Source organism: Salmo salar, chromosome 07 (genome assembly GCF_965601325.2).
Source record: "Salmo salar chromosome 07, fSalSal1, whole genome shotgun sequence".
In the NCBI taxonomy this organism is placed as follows: domain Eukaryota; kingdom Metazoa; phylum Chordata; class Actinopteri; order Salmoniformes; family Salmonidae; genus Salmo; species Salmo salar.
Window position 1 is genome coordinate 50,109,108 of NC_138297.1, and position 26,970 is coordinate 50,136,077.

At 42.1% G+C, this 26,970-nt stretch overlaps 1 protein-coding gene across 1 annotated transcript; it reads left to right on the forward strand.

Moving 5' to 3' along the window:
* Window positions 1–3,005: 3,005 nt before the first annotated feature.
* Window positions 3,006–26,015, forward strand: LOC106609392 (putative polypeptide N-acetylgalactosaminyltransferase 8). Its single transcript, XM_014208174.3, has 11 exons — window positions 3,006–3,329; window positions 19,159–19,405; window positions 19,852–20,018; window positions 20,150–20,333; window positions 20,414–20,611; window positions 20,816–20,930; window positions 21,098–21,283; window positions 21,551–21,688; window positions 21,851–21,946; window positions 22,100–22,264; window positions 22,389–26,015. Exons 1-11 carry the CDS (start codon window positions 3,137–3,139, stop codon window positions 22,521–22,523), a joined length of 1,824 nt encoding a protein of 607 aa, XP_014063649.1. The 5' UTR covers window positions 3,006–3,136; the 3' UTR covers window positions 22,524–26,015.
* Window positions 26,016–26,970: the final 955 nt, after the last annotated feature.

Below are 26,970 nucleotides of genomic sequence, written 5' to 3' on the forward strand. Positions count from 1 at the left end.
GTACTGCAGTGCATCTCCACATGGACCGCACCAGATTTGCCAGTTCTTGCTGTGAGATGTTACCCCACTCTTCAACCAAGGCACCTGCAGGTTCCTGGACATTTCTGGGGGGAATGGCCCTAGCCCTCACCCTCCAATCCAACAGGTCCCAGACGTGCTCAATGGGATTGAGATCCGGGCTCTTCGCTGGCCATGGCAGAACACTGACATTCCTGTCTTGCAGGAAATCACACACAGAACGAGCAGTATGGCTGGTGGCATTGTCATGCAGGAGGGTCATGTCAGGATGAGCCTGCAGGAAGGGTACCACATGAGGGAGGAGGATGTCTTCCCTGTAACGCACAGTGTTGAGATTGCCTGCAATGACAACAAGCTGACTCCGATGATGCTGTGACACCGCCCCAGACCATGATGGACCCTCCACCTCCAAATCGATCCCGCTCCAGAGTACAGGCCTCGGTGTAATGCTCATTCCTTCATCGATAAACACGAATCCGACCATCACCCCTGGTGAGACAAAACTGCGACTCGTCAGTGAAGAGCACTTTTTGCCAGTCCTGTCTGGTCCAGCGACGGTGGGTTTGTGCCCATAGGCAACATTGTTCCCGGTGATGTCTGGTGAGGACCTGCCTTACTACAGGCCTACAAGCCCTCAGTCCAGCCTCTCTGAGCCTATTGCGGACAGTCTGAGCACTGATGGAGGGATTGTGCGTTCCTGGTGTAACTCAGGCAGTTGTTGTTGCCATCCTGTACCTGTCCCGCAGGTGTGATGTTCGGATGTACCGATCCTGTGCAGGTATTGTTACACGTGGTCTGCCACTGCGAGGACGATCAGCTGTCCATCCTGTCTCCCTGTAGCACTGTCTTAGGCGTCTCACAGTACGGACATTGCAATTTATTACCCCGGCCACATCTGCAGTCCTGCCTCCTTGCAGCATGCAAGGCACGTTCACGCAGCTGAGCAGGGACCCTGGGCATCTTTCTTTTGGTGTTTTTTCAGAGTCAGTAGAAGGCCTCTTCAGTGTCTTAAGTTTTCATAACTGTGACCTTAATTGCCTACCGTCAGTAAGCTGTTAGTGTCTTAACGACCGTTCCACAGGTGCATGTTCATTAATTGTTTATGGTTCATTTAACAGGCATGGGAAACAGTGTTTAAACCCTTTACAATGAAGATCTGTGAGGTTTTTGGATTTTTATGAATTATCTTTGAAAGACAGTTTCTTTTTTTGCAGAGTTTTTATCTCAAGCACTGTATGTATACATAACCAGGTCACATTAGCAATGTCGAAAATGAAATATATATATTTTTTACCATGTTTCAATTGTAATTTTAATGGTTTTCTCGTTTATTCTTCAGTGCTCGCTGAACATTGTTATTTAAGAGAGCCCCACAGACAATAGCTGGTGCCCTTAATGATGATATTGTGTGATGTACTGAATTACTGTTTTGCTATCTTTCTATAAGTCAGTATAATAGCATGCCAGGACATTGTTGATTTTATTGTACTGTACTACAATAAAAAGAAAGTGTGTGCATTCATTTCAACCAAATTATTTCACAATCAGCCATTGTGGTCTATTTGGAAATAATTTAATAGAGGGCATTCCACTTGATGAACTAAACATTGATACGAAAACATTTATGAACATGTAATTTAATAAATTGGTTGCCTCTGCCCATTTGATTGGACCTCAGATCATTTTGATGCTGTATAACACAAACATTCAGCTAGTTAATGAAACAATAGATGATTACCATGCAGGCAGATTGAGGGGTGAACATACAGGCCAGAAGAAACAGAGAAGCTACAGTATGGTGGTCACAGAGTTAACAAAGTATCATTGTTGGCTGTCTCTTTTCATCATAAATTCTATGCTCAATGGTTAACTGTGGTTAACTGTGTGCATCGAGACCCTCACACGGGGGAAATTGAGATATACTTCAATGCTCCGTTCAGCCTGCTCTCATAGACTAGACGCAACATAGTAAATGTAAATCCGGGACACTCATTGGTATGATATGTTACGTTTGGTATGGTTACACAAGACGGAAGGTTACTTAAGGCAAAAACAAAAGCAGGGTGGTTAGTTGAGTGTGTAACGTAAACGTCTAGCAACTCAAAGGTTGTGTGTTTGAATCTCATCATGGACAATTTTAGCATTTTAGCTTATTAGCAACTTTGCAACTACCTACTGTTTTTAGCTACTTTGCAACTGTTTAACATGTTAGCTAACCCTAACCCTTTAACCTAACTCGTGACCCTATCCCTTTAACATAACTCCTAACACTGACCTTAAACCCTAACCCCAGCCTAGCTAATGTTAGCCACCACCTAACATTAGCATTAGCCACCTAGCTAATTGGAATTCGTAACATACAGTATCATACGACTTGCAAATTCGCAACGTATTGAACAAATTGCAATTTGGAACATATTTTATCATACTAAATGGATGATGGACAACCACAAGTTAATGCAAACGTAACATTTCATACTAAGTGGAGTGTCTCAGATTGACATACAGAATAATTTTAAATGCTCTGAGACCTGGTTACTCCTTTACCGCTTAAAAGCAGGTGGTCAACCTAGAATGGAGAAGAGCTACAGATACTCTTTATTGTGGACTTGAGTTTGAATTACAAGACAAAGTGCTAGTGACAACCAAGACCATCACTTTCAGAGAGCCCCACCTTTGTAAGGTGGAGTATTGTGACTTTCGGCATTTATTCCAATCAACAATGACTTGAATGCCAAATTAATGGTTGAATCCAATAGGTGCGTGTTTTTGACCTGTTCACTAACGCAAATTCATTTCAACAGGATACAACATATCCTGAATCTTTTCTCAAGTATTTAAAAAAGGTGTTGGCGTATCATTGTACTTTCAGGACAAAAGGCGATCAAGTTACAAGGTAAAGGTTCATAGGCCAAAGTCAAATAAAAGTAACTGTGTGCTTTTAGTCAGAAACTCATTTGAATAATAGGACAAGGAACTCACACCGACTGAGTGCCAGCTAGGTATTGTGCAAACCACAGTACATACTTTCAAGTGAGCCTGGATCTTAGTGGGAGAGTAAGAAAGGAGGGCCATCCTGTCTGTATCCCCATACTGAGCGCTCACACGCAGAGGGACGATGAGGCTAGGCTGGGTTCGACGGCTGGTCCCTTTGCTGGCTATGGCTGCTGGAATACTCTACATCACATCCATTAAGCGGGAGGTTGCTTCTCATGGGGAGAGACTGCAGAGGGCCCATCAGAATGACTCGTTCAGGGGCCAGGACATGCTCAAGAGGCTGGAAAAGATGGAGGCTCACATCGAGAAGCTGGGTGAGTCTCAATCTCCTTCATTTACCTGTGACTTACCTGGAAGGGAAATGGCAGTAGCTCTGTCCACGTACTTTATCTGGACTACAGTCTGCCACTGTTCTAGATGGTAGGGCAGATTTAGAGGGGAGGATTAGAGAACACATTAGAATCTAGCCTAAACCTACATGTAGAGTTGATCCCAGAAAGTTATTTCACACTTCAGAGTGATGATTGTAAAAGGGAATCTGTTCTTAATTAAATAAAGAGTTTAATAAACTGATAAAGGATTAAATAAAATATGCCCATAATAATTTTTGATTGTTCTTTAACCTGTCTTGGCTAGGGGGCAGTATTTTCACGGCCGGATAAAAAACGTACCCGATTTAAACTGGTTACTACTCTTGCCCAGAAATTAGAATATGCATATTATTAGTAGATTTGGATATAAAACACTCTGAAGTTTCTAAAACTGTTTGAATGGTGTCTGTGAGTATAACAGAACTCATATGGCAGGCAAAAACCTGAGAAAATTCCAAGCAGGAAGTGGCCTGTCAGAATTTGTAGTTCTTTTGATTCTCTATTGAAACTACAGTATCTCTGGGGTTACGTAGCACTTTCTAAGGCAGGGGTGTCAAACTCAAATACCCAGTGGGCCAAAATGTAAAACCTGAACAAAGTCGCGGGCCAACATTGAACAAATGAACCTTTTAATATGGACCCAAACAAGTTTTGCTTTAACATTGAATATGGAACAAGCATCGCTTATTACCATACAATATATAATTTAATAGTGGAGACATGCAAAATCGAATTTCAAATGAAAAAACACATCAATGGCATTCATTTATTAAATAAATAAAATTTAAATAAAAATCGTATGCCTCTTTTCTATTTGCAGCCTTCTGATTTAAATACCAAAATAAACTTTTTCCACTGGCTAATAATTTTACAAATAAAATGATAATACTCCACGGATGAAGACTGACAGCTGAGCAGTATCAGATGCGTCGCAGCTCTCATCCACAGCGAGGGAGAACGCAACGAAATCTTTTCCCTTTTCCATCAGCTGGTCATACAGATTGGTGGCAAGATCACGTGCGATCAGCTACTGTGTTCCTGCTCAGGCTCACGTTTGAAAATGCTTGCTTTTTCTCTGGGCATACGAGGTCACAAACTTTCATCATGCACTTTTTCACGAACTCTCCCTCATTAAAGGGCCGGGCTGATTTTGCGATCTCTGCTGCCACTATATAACTAGCCTTTACAGCAGCCTCACTTTGTGATGTGGCTTTTTTGAACATATTCTGTTGTGAAACCAAACTTCTTTTCATCTCCTCTACTTTCTGGCTCCTTTGAGTCTGTTGGTGCTGACATCTTCAGGACAGGAATACCGGTTTACTTAACGGAGGAATAAACACACATGTTCATCATTGGTGTTTCAACCAGAACGGGGGAAAATGCACTTTATTTATTTTCGCACATGCGCAGTCATACATCTCTCATAGGGCATGACTGTACCAGTGTAAGAACACAATTCAACAACATATTAGTCCACATGCCAACACCCCCACTTGCTCTTATACTGTACAAGTCGTATTCAACCTAACTTTATCAACACATTTAGCCTACAGTTATTCATCTCACAAATGTCAGTTTATATTCCAAACATGTAACCCAAGAATTTTTCATTTTTGAACTTCGTTACAGGTTTAGTCAAAACATCTGCAGCCATGTCTGCCGTTGGACAATATTCAATACTTATTTTACCATCACTGAGTGCAGATCGAATGAAATGATATCTGATGTCGACATGTTTACATCTCTGACGACATACTGGGTTCTTTGACAGAGCAATTGCACCTTGGTTATCTTCAAAGATTGTTACTGGTGTATATTGGCACTCACTATCCATCTCGCCCAATAACTGTACAAGGTACAAACTTTCTTGTGTAGTAGCAGCCAGTGCCATGTACTCTGCTTCACATGTAGATAAAGCTACTGTTGGCTGCTTCTTAGACCTCCATGAAATGACAGGTCCACATTTAGTTAAACTAAAACAATACCCTGTTATGCTTCGTCTGTCACTTTGATCTGCTGCCCAATCAGCATCACTATATGCTACGAGGTTGAGTTTTTCCACCCCCTTTTTTGTAACACAACTCCTGATTCATTGTTCCCTTCAAGTACCTCAACACATGTTTAGCTGTTATCCAGTGTTGCTCTTTTGGTTCTGATAGGTATTGTGACAGCTTGCTGACAATCCAACTGATATCCGGTCTTGTACATGTCATCACATATATCAAGCTGCCTATCACTTCACGATACCTTTTTGAATCAATAAGTTCACCATCACCATCAAAGTTTAGTTTTTGTTCACATGGTGTTGACCTTGTCTTACAGTCTGACATACCAAACCTTTCCAGTATCTTTGTTATGTACCTTGTTTGGTTCATCGTTATTTTCCCTTCACTTTGTGTAAAATCAATGCCTAGGAAATGTCCAAGCCTCCCAAGATCTTTCATCTTAAATTTTTCACTTAACATTTCTTTTACACTTGTGAGTGAGTCACTATCACTAGCAGCGATAATTAGATCATCGACCCAAATTATCAAAATGATCCTTTCTGTTGCAGTTTGTTTGTTATAAACACAGTGATCAGCTGGGTTCTGTGTAAAACCATTTTCACTAAGGTGATCATGCAACATTTTGTTCCAGTTCCTTCCTGACTGTTTCAGGCCGTACAATGACTTGTTCAGTTTACAGACTAGTTGCTCACCTGTATCTGACCTGACTTCAAAACCCTCTGGTTGCTCCATGTACACTTCACAGTCAATAGGAGCATGTAGATATGCTGTTTTGACATCCATCTGATGTAACTCTAAGTCATACTGAGCTGCTAGCTGCATCAAACAGCGTACTGATGTCATATTTGCAGTTGGAGAAAAAGTCTCCTTATAGTCTATTCCTGCCACTTGACTATACCCCTTTGCAACATATCTTGCCTTGTATGTCTCAGTCTCATCTGAATTGTTTTTGACCGCATAGACCCACCTGCCCCCCACTGCATTTTTACCCTCTGGCAGTGTGGTTAATGTGAATGTATCATTTTCCCTAAGGGAATCCATCTCCTCCTTCATAGCAGTAGCCCAAATCTCTGATTTTGGTGAAATCATTGCTTCTTTGAAGGTTTGTGGTGCATTGCACATTACTCTGTAGCAGTAGTCAACACTAGGTGGTATCTGGTCATCACATTTCACTTTACACTCATAGTCTTTTAAGTACTGGGGTTTCTTCCTCGCTCTGTCTGGATAGCGTGGACTCTGACCATCTGAAGTCTCAATTTGCACATCTTGTGTCTCTTCTGAGTTTTGATCTGCCATCTTGGCTTTCGGCATGGGGTTTTCAAATCTCTCCCCATGAAGATCATCACTGTTTTCCAAATCTGTCTGAGTTTGGTGTTCGACTACACCTTTTGTAACACACTTGACTAATCTGTTTTTAAGAACTTTCCCAGTGTCTGGGTAGTAGACTAGGTATGCTGGACTATTTTTATCATACCCGACAAAAATACCCTTTTCACATCTTGAGTCTAACTTTTTCTTGTTCTGTCTATATGCATAGCAAACAGATCCAAATTCTTTCATCTTTGAAAGATCAGGCTTTCTCCCAGTAAACATGTAGTGTGGAGTCTGTCCTACACGCTTATTGTAACACCTATTGCGAATTACTGCAGCAGTCATTACAGCATATGTCCACAAGTTCTTTGGTAGTTTGCTTTCAAGTAGCATGCATCTTGCCATTTCGAACAGTGTTCTCCAATTTCTCTCAGCGGTCCCATTTTGATGGGGTGAGTAAGGGGCTGAAGTTTCATGTCTTATGGCGTTCTTACTGAGCAGTGACTGGAACTCTTTGGCTGTGAATTCTGTGCCATTATCTGACCTGACACACTTTATTTTCCCATAAGGGGCCACATCAGCAATAAACTTCTCAGTAGCTTTTACAGTATCACTCTTTGCTTTTAGGAAATACACAAAAACTGCCCCTGAATAATCATCCGTAAATGCTAGAGTATATCTGAACCCATCTTTCGCCTCTGGCTCAATAGGGCCAGCCAAATCAGTGTGCACAAGCTCAAGAGCCGCTTTTACCTTTTCATCAGGTTCTCTGTTTCTGCTCTGAACAAATTTTCCCTGAGTGCAGATTTCACAGTTGAGGGTAGATTTGTCAATCTTACCTGTGATTTTCATTCCCTCTGTCACATTTTCTAACTTTGACACATCCTCAAAATTACAGTGGCCAAGAATTTTGTGCCATGTGTGAATATCATAGCACCCATGACATCCATCATCATTTTCATCACTTACAGTGTTAAGATAGTAAAGTCTATCGTACTCCTTGATGTCAAAAGTGGTACCGTTCTTGTGGATGAGCTTGTTACACCCCTGTCGAAAGTTGACTGAAGCTCCGTTGGCTGTCGCTGCTTTAACAGAGAAAATGTCCTGTGGAAACGACGGCACGTACAGCGCCTTCGTCAGCGTTGTTTTTACCCGACGACCCGTGTTGTCTCTCAGGTAAACCTCCGCTGCACCTCTCCTCTCCGCGACACCATTCGTTCTTGTTCCGTCAGCCAGCTCCACGGAATGTTTTTCCGGTTTGAAAGTCTCGTCAAACTCCTTAAACTTCCCGATGTCCGTGACTATATGTGACGTTGCTCCCGTATCAACCATCAGCCCTTTCTGTTTCAGTCCACTAACCTGACAGTCACTTATTCTGAATGCAAATGTGTGGCTTTCAGCATCTGTTGCTTGTTTCACATTGTCTCTTCTTTTTCGTCTGCAATTTGCGTCAGTATGAGTGGATCTCTTGCAAAAACTACACCACTGTCTCCGTTCTTTGCGCTCTCCAGTAACGGTACATTCCCGGGCCTTGTGCCCTTTCTGGCCACAGTTGAAGCAGGTTATCTCGGTCCCTTTATCTCTCCCTCTTGGCCAGCTAACTTTAATGTTACTTGCCTTCATCACGTTGTCGTCAGTGGAAATGGCGCTAAACTTCTCGGTGCTTTCATAGCTCCTCAACTTGGTTTTGAACTTGCCAAAAGTTGTCGGCTCGTCACTCTGCGTAATGTGGATGGCAAACGGCTTAAATGATTCGGGCAAACCTTTCAGAATCATTGCAATCAACAGCCCATCACTTAAAGTCTCTTCAGCATTTCTCAGTGCTGTAATAGCCGTCTCAGCACGAATGATATAGTCCGTAACACTTTCGTCAGCGGCTTTTTGAAGAGAAGTTAGTTCAGTGTAGAGGCTAATCACACGTGGCTTCCCTTTACCTGCATAATGTTCCCTCAATATCTTCAACGCTTTTCTCCCATCATCTGCTGCTTCTCTCATTATCAGGGAAAGACTTTTATCATCCAAAACCTGTATCAATTCGGCGTAGGCTTCTTCATTTTTCTCTCCGTCTTCTTCATCTTCATCCACGCTCAATATGGCGGCCTTTAGCCCAAGCAAACGCAAGTGCCCCAAAAACTTTGTCTCCCATAACTCGTAGTTTTTTTCATCTCCGTCGAAATATAATCTATTCCATCGGCTTCCATGTTCCCTCCTGGGCCCATAACCTGTTGGTGCTGACATCTTCAGGACAGGAATACCGGTTTACTTAACGGAGGAATAAACACACATGTTCATCATTGGTGTTTCAACCAGAACGGGGGAAAATGCACTTTATTTATTTTCGCACATGCGCAGTCATACATCTCTCATAGGGCATGACTGTACCAGTGTAAGAACACAATTCAACAACATATTAGTCCACATGCCAACAGAGTCATGTCCAGGTCCTTGTATTTGTCATGGTGTTTCGTTTCATAGTGTCGTCTAATGTTGTACTCCTTACTTACAGCCACGTTGACTCCACAAACAAGACAAACAGGTTTGTCTTTTACATATGTAAACAGATATTCTGCCTCCCACTTGTCCAGAAAGCTCCTGTTTTCTGCCTTTCTTTTCGCCATTTTTGGGAAGGGATAGCGCGCTGACAGTTGTAGCGTCTATGTTGCTATGACTACTGTCACAGAGGAGAGGGCGTTTCTGGGTCCTGTCCTGATTGGTGCGCGAAAACTACAGCAGAGCATTATGGGATTCGTAGTATTAGCGGTGAATGCGCTGTATAATACCGGCGGGCCAGCTCTAGTAGTAATTTGGTATTGTCTCGCGGGCCAAATATAATTACCCCGCGGGCCAAATTTGAGTTTGACACCCATGTTCTAAGGCTTCCATTGGCTCTCTAAAGCCTTCAGAAAGCGGATTGAGGTGTCTCCTGTCTCTGGGCAGAGTAAAGTAGCTCAGTTTCTCAGTGGTCTGCCTGGTGACAAAGAGATTGGATATGCGTGTTCACGAGACCACGCTATTTTTTATATTCCTCTTTGAATGAATACACTATTGTCCGGTTAGAATATTATCACTATTTTACGAGAAAAATACCATAAAAATTGATTTTAAACAGTGTTTGACATTCTTCTGAGTGCGGTAACGGAACATTTTGATTTTTTTTGTCTCGAAATGCGCACACGCGTTACCCTTTGGATAGTGACCTGAACGCATGAACAAAACGGAGGTATTTGGACATAACTATGGATTATTTGGAACAAAAACAACATTTCTTGTGGAAGTAGCAGTCATGGCAGTGCATTCTGACGAAGATCAGCAAAGGTAATACAATTTTTCTAATACTAATTCTGAGTTTAGTGTGCCCCGAAGTTGGCGGGTGTCAAAATAGCTAGCCATGATGGCTGAGCTATGTACTCAGAATATTGTAAAATGTGCTTTCGCCGAAAAGCTATTTTAAAATCTGACATAGCGATTGCATAAAGGAGTTCTGTATCTATAATTCTTAAAATAATTGTTATGTATTTTGTCAACGTTTATGATGAGTAATTTAGTAAATTCACTGGAAGTTTTCGGTGGGGATACATTTTCTGAACATCACACGCCAATGTGAAAAGCTGTTGTTTGATATAAATATGAACTTGATTGAACAAAACATGCATGTGTTGTATAACATAATGTCCTAGGAGTGTCATCTGATGAAGATCATCAAAGGTTAGTGCTTCATTTAGCTGTGTTTTGGGTTTCTGTGACATATATGCTTGCTTGGAAAATGGCTGTGTGATTATTTTGGGCTATGTACTCTCCTAACATAATCTAATGTTTTGCTTTCGCTGTAAAGCCATTTTGAAATCGGACAATGTGGTTAGATTAACGAGAGTCTTATCTTTAAAATTGTGTAAAATAGTCATATGTTTGAAAAATTGAAATTATTGCATTTTTGAGGTTTTTGTATTTTGTGCCACCCTGTTCCACTGGCTGTTGAATAGAGTGGGACGGTGACGTCCCACCTAGCCCATTTACATTTACATTTACATTTAAGTCATTTAGCAGACGCTCTTATCCAGAGCGACTTACAAATTGGTGCATTCACCTTATAATATCCAGTGGAACAACCACTTTACAATAGTGCATCTAAATCTTTTAAGGGGGGGTTAGAAGGATTACTTTATCCTATCCCAGGTATTCCTTAAAGAGGTGGGGTTTCAGGTGTCTCCGGAAGGTGGTGATTGAGGTTAACCCATAGAGGTTAATCCTGTATACTGTTGCTCGCTGAACAACATTTGTTACATTTTGATCTACCAATTTCTGTGTGTCAAAGTTTACCACAATGTTTACTAGAATTTTTTTTTTTATTACATCAGTTACTTCAAGGTAATTCTCCAAAGCAGATCAAACATTGTTAATCAACTTTTTAAAAAACACACATGCAAACAGTGACTGAAGCTCCTAACCAACTGTGCTATTTTCTTCGTATTTTTGGGTTGTTTGTAACTTATTTTTTAACTTATTTTGTACATAATGTTGCTGCTACCGTCTCTTATGACCGAAAATAACTTTTGGATATCAGAACAGTGATTACTCACCTCAAACTGAACTAAGATTTTTTTCTGTAACAAGTCTGACTCGAAGGATGTACTGCTTTCTCAGGAACGAGCCCAAATCCCAGTAATTTGCGTGAAGAAAAGGAGAAAAAGGGGGCCGAGGTCGACCAGCCTTCTGTGAATTTGTAGGCGAGTGAGTAAACCTCCACTACCATCTGTTCTATTGGCCAACGTGCAATCATTGGAAAACAAAATGGATGATATACGATCAAGACTATCCTACCAACAGGACATTAAAAACTGTAATATCTTATGTTTCACCAAGTCATGGCTGAACGACGACACAGATAATATAGAGCTGTCGGGATTTTCAATGCATCGGCAGGACAGAGAACTTACGTCAGGTAAGACGAAGGGCAGCGGTGTGTGTCTTTTTGTCAAAACTGCTGCTGCGCAATGTCTAATATTAAAGAAGTCTCAAGGAATTGCTCGCCTGAGGTAGAGAACCTTATGATAAGCTGTAGACCACACTATCTACTAAGAGAGTTCTCATTACCGTCTATTTACCACCACAAACCGATGCTGGCACTAAGACCACACTCAACGAGCAGTACAAGGCCATAATTTAACTAGAAAATGCTCATCCAGATGTGGCGCTCCTAGTGGCCGGGGACTTTAATGCAGGCAAACTTAAATCCGTTTTACCTAATTTCTACCAGCATGTCACATGTGCTACCAGAGGAAAAATAATTCTAGACCACCTTTACTCCACACACAGAGCCGCATACAAAGCTCTCCCTCACCATCCATTTGGCAAATCTGACCATAATTCTATCCTCATGAGCAAAAACTAAAGCAGGAAGTACCAGTGACTTGCTCAATATGGAAGTGGTCAGATGACGCAGATGCTACACTACAGGACTATTTTGTGAGCACAGACTGGATTATGTTCCGGGATTCATCCAATGGCATTGAGGAGTATACCACCTCAGTCATCGGCTTCATCAATAAGTGCATTGACGACGTCGTACCCACAGTGACCGTACGTACATATCCCAACCAGAAGCCATGGATTAACCTCTCTAGGGTAGGTGGGACGAAATCGTCCCACCTACTCAACAGCCAGTGGAATCCCGTGGCGCGTTATTCAAATTCCTTAGAAATGCTATTACTTCAATTTCTCAAACATATGACTATTTTACACTATTTTAAAGACAAGACTCTCGTTAATCTAACCACACTGTCCGATTTCAAAAAGGCTTTACAATGAAAGCAAAACATTAGATTATGTCAGCAGAGTACCCAGCCAGAAATAATCAGACACCCATTTTTCAAGCTAGCATATATGTCACATAAACCCAAACCACAGCTAAATGCAGCACTAACCTTTGATGATCTTCATCAGATGACAATCCTAGGACATTATGTTATACAATACATGCATGTTTTGTTCAATCAAGTTCATATTTATATCAAAAACCAGCTTTTTACATTAGCATGTGACGTTCAGAACTAGCATACCCACCGCAAACTTCCGGTGAATTTACTAGATTACTCACGATAAACGTTCACAAAAAACATAACAATTATTTTAAGAATTATAGATACAGAACTCCTATATGCAATCGCTATGTCCGATTTTAAAATAGCTTTTCGGTGAAAGCACATTTTGCAATATTCTGAGTAGATAGCCCAGCCATCACGGGCTAGCTATTTAGACACCCACCAAGTTTAGCCCTCACCAAAGTCAGATTTACTATAAGAAAAATTGGATTACCTTTGCTGTTCTTCGTCAGAATGCACTCCCAGGACTTCTACTTCAATAACAAATGTTGGTTTGGTTCAAAATAATCCATAGTTATGTTCAAATATCCTCTGTTTTGTTCGTGCGTTCAAGACACTATCCGAAGGGTGACGAAGGGTGACGCGCCCGACGCGTTTCGTGACCAAAAAAATCTAAATATTCCATTACCGTACTTCGAAGCATGTCAACCGCTGTTTAAAAACAATTTTTATGCAATTTTTCTCGTAAAAAAACGATAATATTCTGACCGGGAAACCCTGTTTAAGATCAAAGAGAGAGAAAATAAAAACATGGTGTCGCCTCGTGCACGCGCCTCAGTCTCATTGTCCTCTGATCGACCACCATCCAAATGCGCTAATGTTTTTCAGCCAGGGGCTCCAAAGACATCATTCACCGGTTTGCCGCCTTCTGAGAGCCTATGGGAGCCGTAGGAAGTGTCACGTTACAGCAGAGATCCTCAGTTTTCAATAAAGAGAGTGTAGAAGCCCAAGAAATGGTCAGACCGGCCTCTTCCTGTAAGGAATCTTCTCAGGTTTTTGCCTGCCATATGAGTTCTGTTATACTCACAGACACCATTCAAACTGTTTTAGAAACTTTAGGGTGTTTTCTATCCAAAGCCAATAATTATATGCATATTCTAGTTTCTGGGCAGTAGTAATAACCAGATTAAATCGGGTACGTTTTTTATCCGGCCGTGCAAATACTGCCCCCTATCCCCAACAGGTTTTAAAGGCAACATCTGCATCGAGCAAAAGGCTAGAGCTGCCACTTTCAAGGAGCGGGACACTAATAAGACGAACCATCAAACAGGCAAAGTGTCGATACAGGATTAAGATTGAATCCTACTACACCAGCTCTGACGCTCGTCAGATATGGCAGGGCTTGAAAACTATTACGGACTACAAAGGGAAACCCAGCCGTGAGCCTACCAGACGAGCTAAATGCCTTTTATAATCGACTCACGTCCGTAGCCATGAAGTGCTTTGAAAGGCTGGTCATAGCTCACATCAACAGCCTCATCCCGGATACCCTAGACCCAATATAATTTGCATACCGCCCCAACAAATCCACAGATGACGCAATCTCAATCGCACTCCACACTGCCCTTTCCCATCTGGACAAAAGGAAGACCTATGTGAGAATGCTGTTCATTGACTACAACTCAGCGTTCAACACCATAGTGCTCACAAAGCTCATCACTAAGCTAAGGACCCTGGGACTAAACACCTCCCTCTGCAACTGGATCCTGGACTTTCTGATGGGCCGCCCCCAGGTGGTAAGGGTAGGCAACAACACGTCTGCCATGCTGATCCTCAATATAGGAGCCTCTCAGGGGTGTGTGCCTCGTCCCCTACTGTACTCCCTGTTCACCCACAACTGCGTGGCCAAACACAACTCCAACACCATCATTAAGTTTGCTGACGATACAACAGTGGTAGGCCTAATTACCGACAATGATGAGACAGCCTATAGGGAGGAGGTCAGAGACCTGGCAGTGTGGTGACAGTACAACAACCTCTCCCTCAATGTGAGCAATACAAAAGAGCTGATCGTGGACTACATCAACAGGGCTGTAGTGGAGCGAGAGTTTCAAGTTTCTTGGTGTCCACATCACCAACGAACTATCATTGTCCAAACACACCAAGACAGTCGTGAAGAGGGCACGACAACACTGTTTCCCCCTCAGGAGACTGAAAAGATTGTCACATTGGCATAGGTCCCCAGATCATCAAAAATGTCTACAGCTGCACCATCGCGAGCATCCTGACCGGTTGCATCGCCACCTGGTATCGCAAATTCTCGGCATCTGACCGTAAGGCGCTAAAGTACAGTGAGGTGTCATGGCGTTGCTCTCTGGGTTCACTATGCACCATCCCCCGACCTCTATACTTCTGACACAGGGCTGTGTGAAGGCGGTCGTAAATTCCAAAGGGAATGTCCTGCCTCACAGGCCACAGTTTTGAGACAGAGTGGGTTTCGTATAGAGAACAAAGGATTCTTCCACCTCACAGGATTGGAGAACCGAACGACATTTAGGTTCTGGAGAAGGTATAAAAGATCGGTGAAGAATCCAGCTACGAACTGGTCCGTTTGGTACAATTTTGTGAAACTCATTAGAGACAATATGGCCATATTACCATACTAAGGTTTAAATACTAGCCTCAGCGATGAGACTTACATCTAATGGTTGTATAAAATGTATGAATAAGGATAAAGCTATTTGGAATATGTTGAGATGCTATGTACTTATGTTAATGTGAGAGAATTGTATGTCTGTTCAAAGCTTAACTAAGTCATCGGCACGCCCCCAGGGACACAGACAGGACAAGGCGTCATGTGACAGCCTTTTCTATGTTCAGTATATAAGCCCCACCCAGAATTTCTTTCTGCAGACCAGGCCTCCACTCCATTACGAGTTGGCCAATAGGTTTGACCATGCATCCCTCTACTGAACTTTAACCATACCACGTGGTTAAACTTTTAGACTATCGATACCGACAGAATAACAACAAGTCTTTGATATTAATTACTAGTCTGCAGCTAGAAATTCGGTGTCATTGAACGTGAAGACCGACGAAACATCCATTCTATAACGACATTAATGAATGTCACTTTGAAAGATCCATACTAACCAAGAGAGAGAGTGAGAGAGAGGACGAAACTCTCCAACAAAGATCACGACGACACACTGAGCGTAAATATATATATTGATTGCAATTGTTTCTGAATGAGTGAGCGTTCATGTGCAAAGGCTTAGCATATCAATTGTTAATATTTATCAACTCTGTTGTGCCTCCTCAGCTGCCCTTTATCACCCTTTGTTTAACAAGCCGCCATGCCGGTTTAGCCCACTAGGGAACATTCCTTTATCATTGCTTTGTAACGATACCTACTGTTTTGTATGCTTTCTGTGAATTACTTAGTTTAGTAAATAAATGATTTTAAGACAATTGATGTATGGATGACTTAATGAAGACTGGGTTCGTGCAGATAACAACAATTTACGACGTTTGGAATGAGACTGGACACGAGGTAATAACACATCATTAAAACAAGAAGATAATAGATCAGATCTTATAATATAATATATAATGTTATAATATCTGACAGTTATATTAGGAAAATTATAACTGTGTAATCTGAATATTTTCCTTGGTGCCCTGACCTCCTAGTTAATTACAGTTACACGATTAATCAGTTAATCACGTAATAATAATTACAGAGAGTTATTTGAAAAACATGTCTTCAAGTTAATGATGCCCAAAGACACGACAGAGGCAAAAAAGTATTTGATCCCCTGCTGATTTTGTACGTTTGCCCACTGACAAAGAAATGATCAGTCTATAATTTTAACTTCTATGGGCTAGGTGGGACGCTACCGTCCCACATGCGGGACACAGCCAGTGAAATATCAGGGCGGAAAATTCAAAAACAACAAAATGTCATAATTCAACTTTCTCAAACATACAACTATTTTACACCATTTTAAAGATAAACTTCTCGTTAATCTAACCACATTGTCTGATTTCAAAAAGGCTTTACAGTGAAAGCAAAACATTAGATTATGTTAGGAGAGTACAAAGACAAAAATAATCACACAGCCATTTTCCAAGCAAGGACATGTGTCAATAAAACCCAAAACACAGCTAAATGAAGCACTAACCTTTGACGATCTTCATCAGATGACACTCCTAGGACATTATGTTACACAATACATGTATGTTTTGTTCGATAAAGTTCATATTTATATCCAAAAACAGCATTTTACATTGGCGCATGATGTTCAGAAAATGTATTCCCACCAAAACGTCCGGTGAATGCGCACATCAATTTACCAAAATACTCATCATAAACATTTACAAAATATATAACAATTATTTTAAGAATTATAGATAGACTACCCCTGGATGCAACCGCTGTGTCATATTTTAAAATAGCTTTACGGAGAAAGCACATTTTTCAATATTCTGAGTACATAGCTCAGCCATCACGGTGAGCTATTCAGACACCCGCCAAGTTCGGGGCAACCTAAACTCAGAATTAGTATTAGAAATATTCTCTTACCTTTGCTGATCTTCGTCAGAATGCACTCCCAGGGCTCCTACTTCCTCAAGAAATGTTATTTTTGTTCGAAATAATCCATATTTATGTACAAATACCTCAGTTTTGTTCGTGCGTACAGATCACTTATCCAAAGGCATAACGCGCGAGCGCGGAACAAGAGACGAAAAGTCAAAATGTTCCATTACCGTACTTAGAAGCATGTCCAACGCTGTTTAAAATCAATCTTTATGGTATTTTTTACGTAAAATTGAGATAATATTCCAACCGGACAATAGCATATTCATTCAAGAAGAAAAAGAAGGAGGGGCGTGCTCGCGGGACCGAGCATATCCAATCCCTATGTTGCCAGGCAGACCACTCAGTAACTGAGCTCCTATTATCTGCCCAGTGACAGGAAAATGCTCAAACCACTTTCTGAAGGCTTTAGACAGCCAATGGAAGCCTTAGGAAGTGCAACGTCACCCCACAGACACTGTAGCTTCGATAGAGAACCAAAAGAAGAACTACAATTCTCAGACTTTCCACTTCCTGCTTGAAATCTTCTCAGGTTTTTGCCTGCCATATGAGTTCTGTTATACTCACAGACACCATTCAAACAGTTTTAGAAACTTCAGAGGTTTTATATCCAAATCTACTAATAAAATTCATATTCTAGTTTCTGGGCCAGAGTAATAACCTTAATAAGCTTTTCATCCGGCCGTGAATATACTGCCCCCTAGCCCAGACAGGTTAATGTGCTTCATCTTGAGCCACTCCTTTGTTGACTTGGCCGTGTGTTTTGGGTTATTGTCATGCTGGAATACCCATCCACGACCCATTTTCAATGCCCTGGCTGAGGGAAGGAGGTTCTCACCCAAGATTTGACGGTACATGGCCCCGTCCATCGTCCCTTTGATGCGGTGAAGTTGTCCTGTCCCCTTAGCAGAAAAACACCCCCAAAGCATAATGTTTCCACCTCCGTGTTTGACGGTGGGGATGGTACTCTTGGGGTCATAGGCAGCATTCCTCCTCCTCCAAACACGGCGAGTTGAGTTGATGCAAAAGAGCTCCATTTTGGTCTCATCTGACCACAACACTTTCACCCAGTTGTCCTCTGAATCATTCAGATGTTCATTGGCAAACTTCAGACAGGCATGTATATGTGCTTTCTTGAGCAGGGGGAACGTGCGGGCACTGCAGGATTTCAGTCCTTCACGGTGTAGTGTGTTACCAATTGTTTTCTTGGTGGCTATGGTCCCAGCTGCCTTGAGATCATTGACAAGATCCTCCCGTGTAGTTCTGGGCTGATTCCTTACCGTTCTCATGATCACTGCAACTCCACGACGTGAGGTCTTGCATTGAGCCCCAGGCGGAAGGAGATTGACAGTTCTTTTGCGTTTCTTCCATTTGCGAATAATCGCACCAACTGTTGTCACCTTCTCACCAAGCTGCTTGGCGATGGTCTTGTAGCCCATTCCAGCCTTGTGTAGGTCTACAATCTTGTCCCTGACATCCTTGGAGAGCTCTTTGGTCATGGCCATGGTGGAGAGTTTGGAATCTGATTGATTGATTGCTTCTGTGGACAGGTGTCTTTTATACAGGTAACAAGCTAAGATTAGGAGCACTCCCTTTAAGAGTGTGCTCCTAATCTCAGCTCGTTACCTGTATAAAAGACACCTGGGAGCCAGAAATCTTTCTGATTGAGAGGGGGGTCAAATACTTCTTTCCCAAATCAATTTCTAACATTTTTGACATGCGTTTTTCTGGATTTTATTGTTGTTATTCTGTCTCTCACTGTTCAAATAAACCTACCATTAAAATTATAGACTGATCATTTCTTTGTCATTGGGCAAACGTACAAAATTAGCAGGGGATCAAATACTTTTTTCCCTCACTGTACCTGTTGTATTCATACCTGTTGTATTCGGCGCATGTGACAAATAAAGTTTGATTTGATTTGATTTTAAATGAGATCATACTCTGTTTGTATCAAAAGGAGTGACACATGTTGATTCTGTCAGCCATAACACATTTATTACAATGTGATGAACAGCTGTCATGTGTGTCCACAGTGAAGACAATCAACGACGGGAGCAGTCTGAAAGAGGGGCAGGCTGTGAAGGCTCCCGAGGTCAAGAAGGAGAGGAAGGTGGTGAAGAAGGTGTACCCCAACTCAGCTCTGTTTACAAGCTGGGGTGATGAGCTCTCAGAGAAGGAGCAGAAAGAAGCAGAGGGGCTGTTTCAGATGTATGGATACAACGCCTTCCTAAGTGACAGACTACCCCTGAACAGGGAAATCCCTGATACTCGCGATCCGAAGTAAATAATTTTCCTCATCTCTCCGCCACCTCAACACAGCAAATTATGGATCCGCTAAAAACTTCTGAATTCTAACCACAGTCTGTTGCATTGTGGCCATCCGAGGTCAATTCCATCTCCAGCACTGTGAATTCAATTTGAGCAATTGTGACCTTAGAACTAGAAGGTTCTACCTGTAAAACGATGATTCTAGCAATTTGTATCATGTATTCTTTTAAACTCAACAACATGGATTGGGGTGTCTAGAGTGCTATATAGGTAGAAAACATTGAACAGAACAAGGCTATGTCAATAAATACATTTTGACAAAAATGCAGATAGAACCTACAATTCAAAGCTCTCGCAATGACATTGAAGTTGACAATAACTTGAAGAGTGAAACAGCAGTTTTGGTAAAGTGAATGAATGATATGAGGTGGACCAAATGTATTTGTTGTGCTTGTTAGGTGTGCTAAGCACCAGTATCCCCATGACCTGCCCACCATCAGCGTGGTGCTGATCTACTTGGACGAGGCCCTGTCAATCATCAAGAGAGCCGTCCGCAGCATCATAGACAAGACCCCCCAACACCTGCTCAAAGACATTATACTGGTGGATGACCACAGCTCCAATGGTTTGCCTAATTGGTCAATGCTCTCAACATAGAAACATTTGCAATTACATTTGTAAACATTTAGATTGAACGTAGGTGTGGCTTTCAACTTTCGTTGGGTACCACTGATTTGCAAGTGTCTGCTTTCACAGAGGATCTAAAGGAGAAGTTGGATGCTTACATCAGCTTCATCCATGAAGAGCGTCCGGGCCTGGTGAAGAGAGTGAGACACAAAGAGCAGCTCGGTCTCACACAGGCCCGCCTCTCAGGTTGGAGGGAAGCTACAGGAGATGTGGTGGCCATCTTGGATGCCCACATAGAGGTCCATGTGGAATGGTAGTCTAAATGAAATATCTCAGTGAGACTTTTTGAATCCCCCCCAACATGGTGTTTTGACTCTGTGTTTGTGTGAACAGGGCGGAGCCTCTGTTAACGCGGATAAAGGAGGACCGCACGTTGGTGTTGACACCGGTGTTTGACAAAGTCCACTTCGATGACTTGACCGTCACACGTTATGGGCCTTCTGCAGATGCCTTTGACTGGGCCCTGTGGTGTATGTATGAGTCCTTCAGACCTGAGTGGTATGCCTTGAAAGACGAGACACAGCCAGGAAAGTGAGTTGGTCGTGATTTCATCATAGGATGGTAGTCCAGTTTCACAAATCTGTTTGAATAGGCGATAAGGAAAGCACAGCATTCGGAGGAAAATCTTACCTAATATTTACACCTGGATTATTATTTTGCATTATCTACTCATTAAAATGAATGTCACTTCTCCCAATGTGGAATTGACCATGATTTGTACTGTATGTTTGTCAGGAGCCCCTCCATTATGGGCATACTAGTGGTTGATCGCCTGTTCTTTGGGGAAATTGGTGCTCTGGATGGAGGTATGAAGATCTATGGAGGTGAAAATGTTGAACTGGGTATCCGGGTAAGCCCCTCTGCTACAGTTTCTAAATGAAAGTTTGAAATCAAAGCAGACTTTTTGTTCTTGAGTTATTCAGTTTGAACAAACCAATCTACATCCAACATCCAGACACTTCAGTACATATCTATAAACTCTTCCTTCTCTTCTCTCTTGGTGTTTGGTGTGTCTAGGTGTGGCTTTGTGGTGGAAGTGTCGAGGTCATACCTTGTTCTAAAATAGCCCACATCGAGAGGGCCCATAAACCCTATCTCCCCGACCTGAGCATTACAATGAAGAGGAATGCTCTGAGAGTGGCTGAGGTCTGGATGGATGACTACAAACATAATGTCAACATTGCCTGGAACATCCCACTGAAGGTACTGTACACAACAAACCATTCAAAAAAGTAGGTTTAGTTCAGCTGCTCATATAGAATAGCAATGATTGCTGTTTTGCATGCCTTGAGTTTGAAAATAAGTTGACTAGACAGTCAATATTATACAAAAAATTGTCTATTTCTCAATGCCATAATAAAGATCATAGGATCTATATAAAATTATGGCGGTAAGCAAAAGTGGATAATAGGTGGATTGCTCACATGGTCTGTGTTTCTGATTTAGAAATCTTCCTCTTTCTCACCACAGGATCATGGAATAGACATTGGGGATGTTTCAGAGAGGAAGAAGTTGAGAGAGAGACTGAACTGCAAACCCTTCCAGTGGTATCTGGATAACGTGTATCCCATGTTAGACCCCCTGGGTGACTTGCTTGGTTATGGAGCTGTGAGTGATGCTAAAATGTTACAGTTGTTCTGGAACTTTTTCCTCACCAACTGTGTTTAGTGGCATGCATGGCATCCTATTTGCAATAGGATACAGGGTCATAAATCTGGATAGGAATCTGCACTTTTATAACCGGTTAATCTCTCTACATAAAATCAACAGCTGGTCAATGACCAGAAGACGGATCTTTGTATAGATCAAGGCCCAGTTCCGGGGAACACACCTGTTTTATATGGATGCCATTATTTTGGTCCACAGGTTTGTAGAAACATTGCTTAATATCTTAGAATTTAACTACATGTATAATATGGTTCATCCCATGGCAGACTTGGGATTCAATCCATGCCACAATGCAATGTACTGTCAATACCACAGACTCAGAAAGCCTAAATATCTATACTCTCTGTCCAGAACTGTTATTATCGAGCCAGTGGGGAGATCTACATTGGAGGCATCAAGTCTCACAAGTACAACAGTAATCGCTGTCTGGTGGACACTGGCAGTCGAACCCCAGGACTTTATGAGTGCAAGGTGGCCAAGCAGAAGGGATTCCACATGCTCTGGGAATTTCAACAGGTAAGCACTCTAACATGATTTAGGGAAGTTGATGCTTATAAATTGTTGGAAACAACGGAGATGTCTGACTCTTGTTTTTAATTATTGTGATACTGTACAGTAGAATGTTTGCTGTATTTTACAGGGAAAAGCCATCCAGAACAGACAGACAAAGAGATGTCTGGAGATTGCCCCAGGGGAGGACACTTACTACCAGCTCATCATTCAGGAGTGCAGTGGGCAGCACTGGAACATACAGAATCTGATTAAAGACTTCTGATACACTGAGATAGGCCTACCAGAGACAATACAAGTGGGAAGGTGGTATTTACCACATACGACTGGTAAAAGTCCACTTGTACGCCCCTCCAACTGGTAATTACTAGTGGGAAACTCGTCTATCTTCTCTGAGCTCCGACTTCTCCCACATGCTGACCTCTCACTTCACCTACTAAGGAAATTACATTTTTAACAGCATTTTCAGCAGTTAAATGCAACAACAAAACATTCTTTACAAAAATCTATCTATTAATCTGTTTTTGAACACTATAATTTAACAAACATGATAGCTGTACTCATAGCTTATGGTTGACGCAACTTGTTGGCCATTAGCCAATCAACGTTTCTCAATGAGTTCGAAGCACGTGAATGCATCCAACTGGTATTTATGATTTCACAGCTGGTAATTACCACCTTCCCACTTGTTATGAACACAGCATTATCATCATGCTTTGAAAATCTGTTTAGCTAAAAAATATACTGCTCAAAAAAATAAAGGGAACACTTAAACAACACAATGCAACTCCAAGTCAATCACACTTCTGTGAAATCAAACTGTCCACTTAGGAAGCAACACTGATTGACAATACATTTCACATGCTGTTGTGCAAATGGAATAGACAACAGGTTTGAAATTATAGGCAATTAGCAAGACACCCCCAATAAAGGAGTGGTTCTGCAGGTGGTAACCACAGACCATTTCCCAGTTCCTATGCTTCTTGGCTGATGTTTTGGTCACTTTTGAATGCTGGCGGTGCTTTCACTCTAGTGGTAGCATGAGACGGAGTCTACAACCCGCACTAGTGGCTCAGGTAGTGCAGCTTTTCCAGGATGGCACATCAATGCGAGCTGTGGCAAGAAGATTTGCTGTGTCTGTCAGCGTAGTGTCCAGAGCATGGAGGCGCTACCAGGAGACAGGCCAGTACATCAGGAGACGTGGAGGAGGCCGTAGGAGGGCAACAACCCAGCAGCAGGACCGCTACCTCCACCTTTGTGCAAGGAGGAGCAGGAGGAGCACTGCCAGAGCCCTGCAAAATGACCTCCAGCAGGCCACAAATGTGCATGTGTCTGCTCAAACAGTCAGAAACAGACTCCATGAGGGTGGTATGAGGGCCCGACGTCCACAGGTGGGGGTTGTGCTTACAGCCCAACACCGTGCAGGACGTTTGGCATTTGCCAGAGAACACCAAGATTGGCAAATTCGCCACTGGCGCCCTGTGCTCTTCACAGATGAAAGCAGGTTCACACTGAGCACATGTGACAGACGTGACAGTCTGGAGACGCCGTGGAGAACGTTCTGCTGCCTGCAACATCCTCCATTATGACCGGTTTGGCGGTGGGTCAGTCATGGTGTGGGGTGGCATTTCTTTGGGGGGCCGCACAGCCCTCCATGTGCTCGCCAGAGGTAGCCTGACTGCCATTAGGTACCGAGATGAGATCCTCAGACCCCTTGTGAGACCATATGCTGGTGCGGTTGGCCCTGGGTTCCTCCTAATGCAAGACAATGCTTGACCTCATGTGGCTGGAGTGTGTCAGCAGTTCCTGCAAGAGGAAGGCATTGATGCTATGGACTGGCCCGCCCGTTCCCCAGACCTGAATCCAATTGAGCACATCTGGGACATCATGTCTCGCTCCATCCATCAACGCCACGTTGCACCACAGACTGTCCAGGAGTTGGCGGATGCTTTAGTCCAGGTCTGGGAGGAGATCCCTCAGGAGACCATCCGCCACCTCATCAGGAGCATGCCCAGGCGTTGTAGGGAGGTCATACAGGCACGTGGAGGCCACACACACTACTAAGCCTCATTTTGACTTGTTTTAAGGACATTACGTCAAAGTTGGATCAGCCTGTAGTGTGGTTTTCCACTTTAATTTTGAGTGTGACTCCAAATCCAGACCTCCATGGGTTGATAAATTGGATTTCCATTGATTATTTTTGTGTGATTTTGTTGTCAGCACATTCAACTATGTAAAGAAAAAAGTATTTACTAAGATTATTTCATTCATTCAGATCTAGGATGTGTTATTTTAGTGTTCCCTTTATTTTTTTGAGCAGTGTATAACATATACAGTACCCGTCAAAGGTTTGGACACACCTACTCTTTCAAGGGTTTTTCTTTATTTTTAATATTTTCTACATTGTAGAATAATAGTGAAGACGGCAAAACTATGAAATAACACATATGGAATCATGTAGTAACCAAAAAAGTGTTAAACAAATCAAGATATATTTTATATTTGAGATTCTTCAAAGTAGTCACCCTTTGCCTTAATGACAGCTTTGCACACTCTTGGCATTCTCTAAAACAGCTTCACCTGGAATGATTTTCTAACAGTCTTGAAGGAGTTCCCACATACGCTGAGCACTTGTTGGCTACTTTTCCGTCACTCTGCGGTCCAACTCATCCCAAACCATCTCAATTGGGTTGAGGTTAGGTCATTGTGAAGGCTAAGTCATCTGATGCAGCACTCCATCACTCTCCTTCTTGGTCAAATAGCCATTCCACAGCCTGGAGGTGTGTTGGATCATTGTCCTGTTGGAAAAAAAATGAAAGTCCCACTAAGTGCAAACCAGATGGGATGGCGTATCGCTGCAGAATGCTATGGTAGCCATGCTGGTTAAGTGTGCCTTAAATTCGAAATAAATCACAGACAATGTCACCAGCAAAGCACCCCCCACCATCACACCTCCTCCTCCATGCTTCACAGTGGGAACTACACATGCAGAGATCATCCGTTCACCTACTCTGCGTCTCACAAAGACACGATGGTTGGAACCAAAAATTTCAAATTTGGACTCATCAGACCAAAGCACAGATTCCCACAGGTCTAATATCCATTGCTCATGTTTGTTGGTCAAAGCAAGTCTCTTCTTCTTATTGGTGTCCTTTATTGGTGGTTTTTGTTGCAGCAGTTCGACCATAAAGGCCCGATTCACACAGTCTCCTATGAACACTTGATGTTGTGCAGTGAAGAATTTATTTGGGCTGCAATCTGTGGTGCAGTTAACGCTAATGAACTTATCCTCTGCAGCAGAGGTAACTCTGGGTCTTCCTTTCCTGTGGTGGTCCTCATGAGAGCTAGTTTCATCATAGTGCTTGATAGTGTTTGCGACTGCACTTGAAGAAACTTTCAAAGTTCTTGAAATGTTCTGTATTGACTGACCATCATGTCTTCATGTAATGATGTACTGTCATTTCTCTTTGCTTATTTGAGCTTGTCTTGCCATAATATGGACTTGGTCTTTTACCAAATAGGGCTATATTCTGTATACCAACCCTACCTTGTCACCACACAACTGATTGGCTCAAATGCATTAAGAAAGAAATAATTCCACAAATTAACTTTTAACAAGGCACACCTGTCACTACATCATGAAGCTGGTTGAGAGAATACCAAGCGTGTGAAAAGCTGTCATTAAGGCAAAGGGTGGCTACTTAGAAGAATCTCAAACATAAAATATATTATAATTTTTTTGGTTACTACATGATTCCATATGTGTTATTTAATAGTTTTGATGTCTTCACTATTATTCTACAATGTAGAAAAAAGTAAAAATAAAGAAAAACCCTTGAATGAGTAGGCATGTCCAAACTTGACTGGTACTGTATATATATATTTTTGTGCCTGTTTTGCATGTTATTTTGGCATTAATACGTGTCACATATCAGTTGGCAAACAATGTCAAAAAAATTATATTGAGTTAATAAAGCTGCATACAAACATGGTCTCTTGATTAAGGCAGCTCCAAAATGCAGGTGTTTCAGACTAGATCAGTGCTTTCTGTGGTGGTAGGGCAGCCAGCGGAAATACAGACCGTAGGGATTGGTAATGTTCTCTAGTTGCGCCGTGATTGGCTCAGTGTTCTGTCACTCATTTGGACACTGTCACTACAAAATCTATGGGGACAGCTCGAAAATTCAATCCCCTTTGGTGCTGCCATAGAGTTACACAAGAAGTCTCAAGGTCATTGGCCACAGATAAAATGACGTGAAAATAACATCTACAGTTACATCTACAGTAGCTTTGATTGGACTGATCATGTCAACATCATACTTTCAAAATCTTAGCTAGCAAGCTAGCAGTCACCACCATGAATCAAGTCTACAATCTACTGGCAAATCCTTTTCATCCTTGTCATGTGAAGGGAAATTAGAGATAAAACGTCTCTGTAATCATCAGCCATTGGACATAAACATTACACAACAAGTTGCAAATTCAACAATGAGTGGTTTGGAAGGAAGCAGTGCTAGCGTTGCAAAGCAATCACTATTTTGCTTCCCCTGCCTGCTATTCAGTGGAGAGGGTGTGCGATTCAAGTCTGGGTTTAAGGATTTAAAATAAATTAAACGTGGCTCAGCTATATACTGCAGATAGACGAGCCATCGACCTCCACAACCAACAAACGGAGGAGAATAGGTAGGTGGTTGCCAGAATTATAGCATTCA

Bases quoted from the DNA above. Each gene is read 5' to 3' on its own strand.
- LOC106609392 (XM_014208174.3), top strand. From the start codon at position 3,137: ATGAGGCTAGGCTGGGTTCGACGGCTGGTCCCTTTGCTGGCTATGGCT. The intron at 20,334-20,413 runs GTAGTCTAAATG...TTGTGTGAACAG, and splicing joins ATAGAGGTCCATGTGGAATG to GGCGGAGCCTCTGTTAACGC. The intron at 21,284-21,550 runs GTACTGTACACA...TTCTCACCACAG, and splicing joins CCTGGAACATCCCACTGAAG to GATCATGGAATAGACATTGG.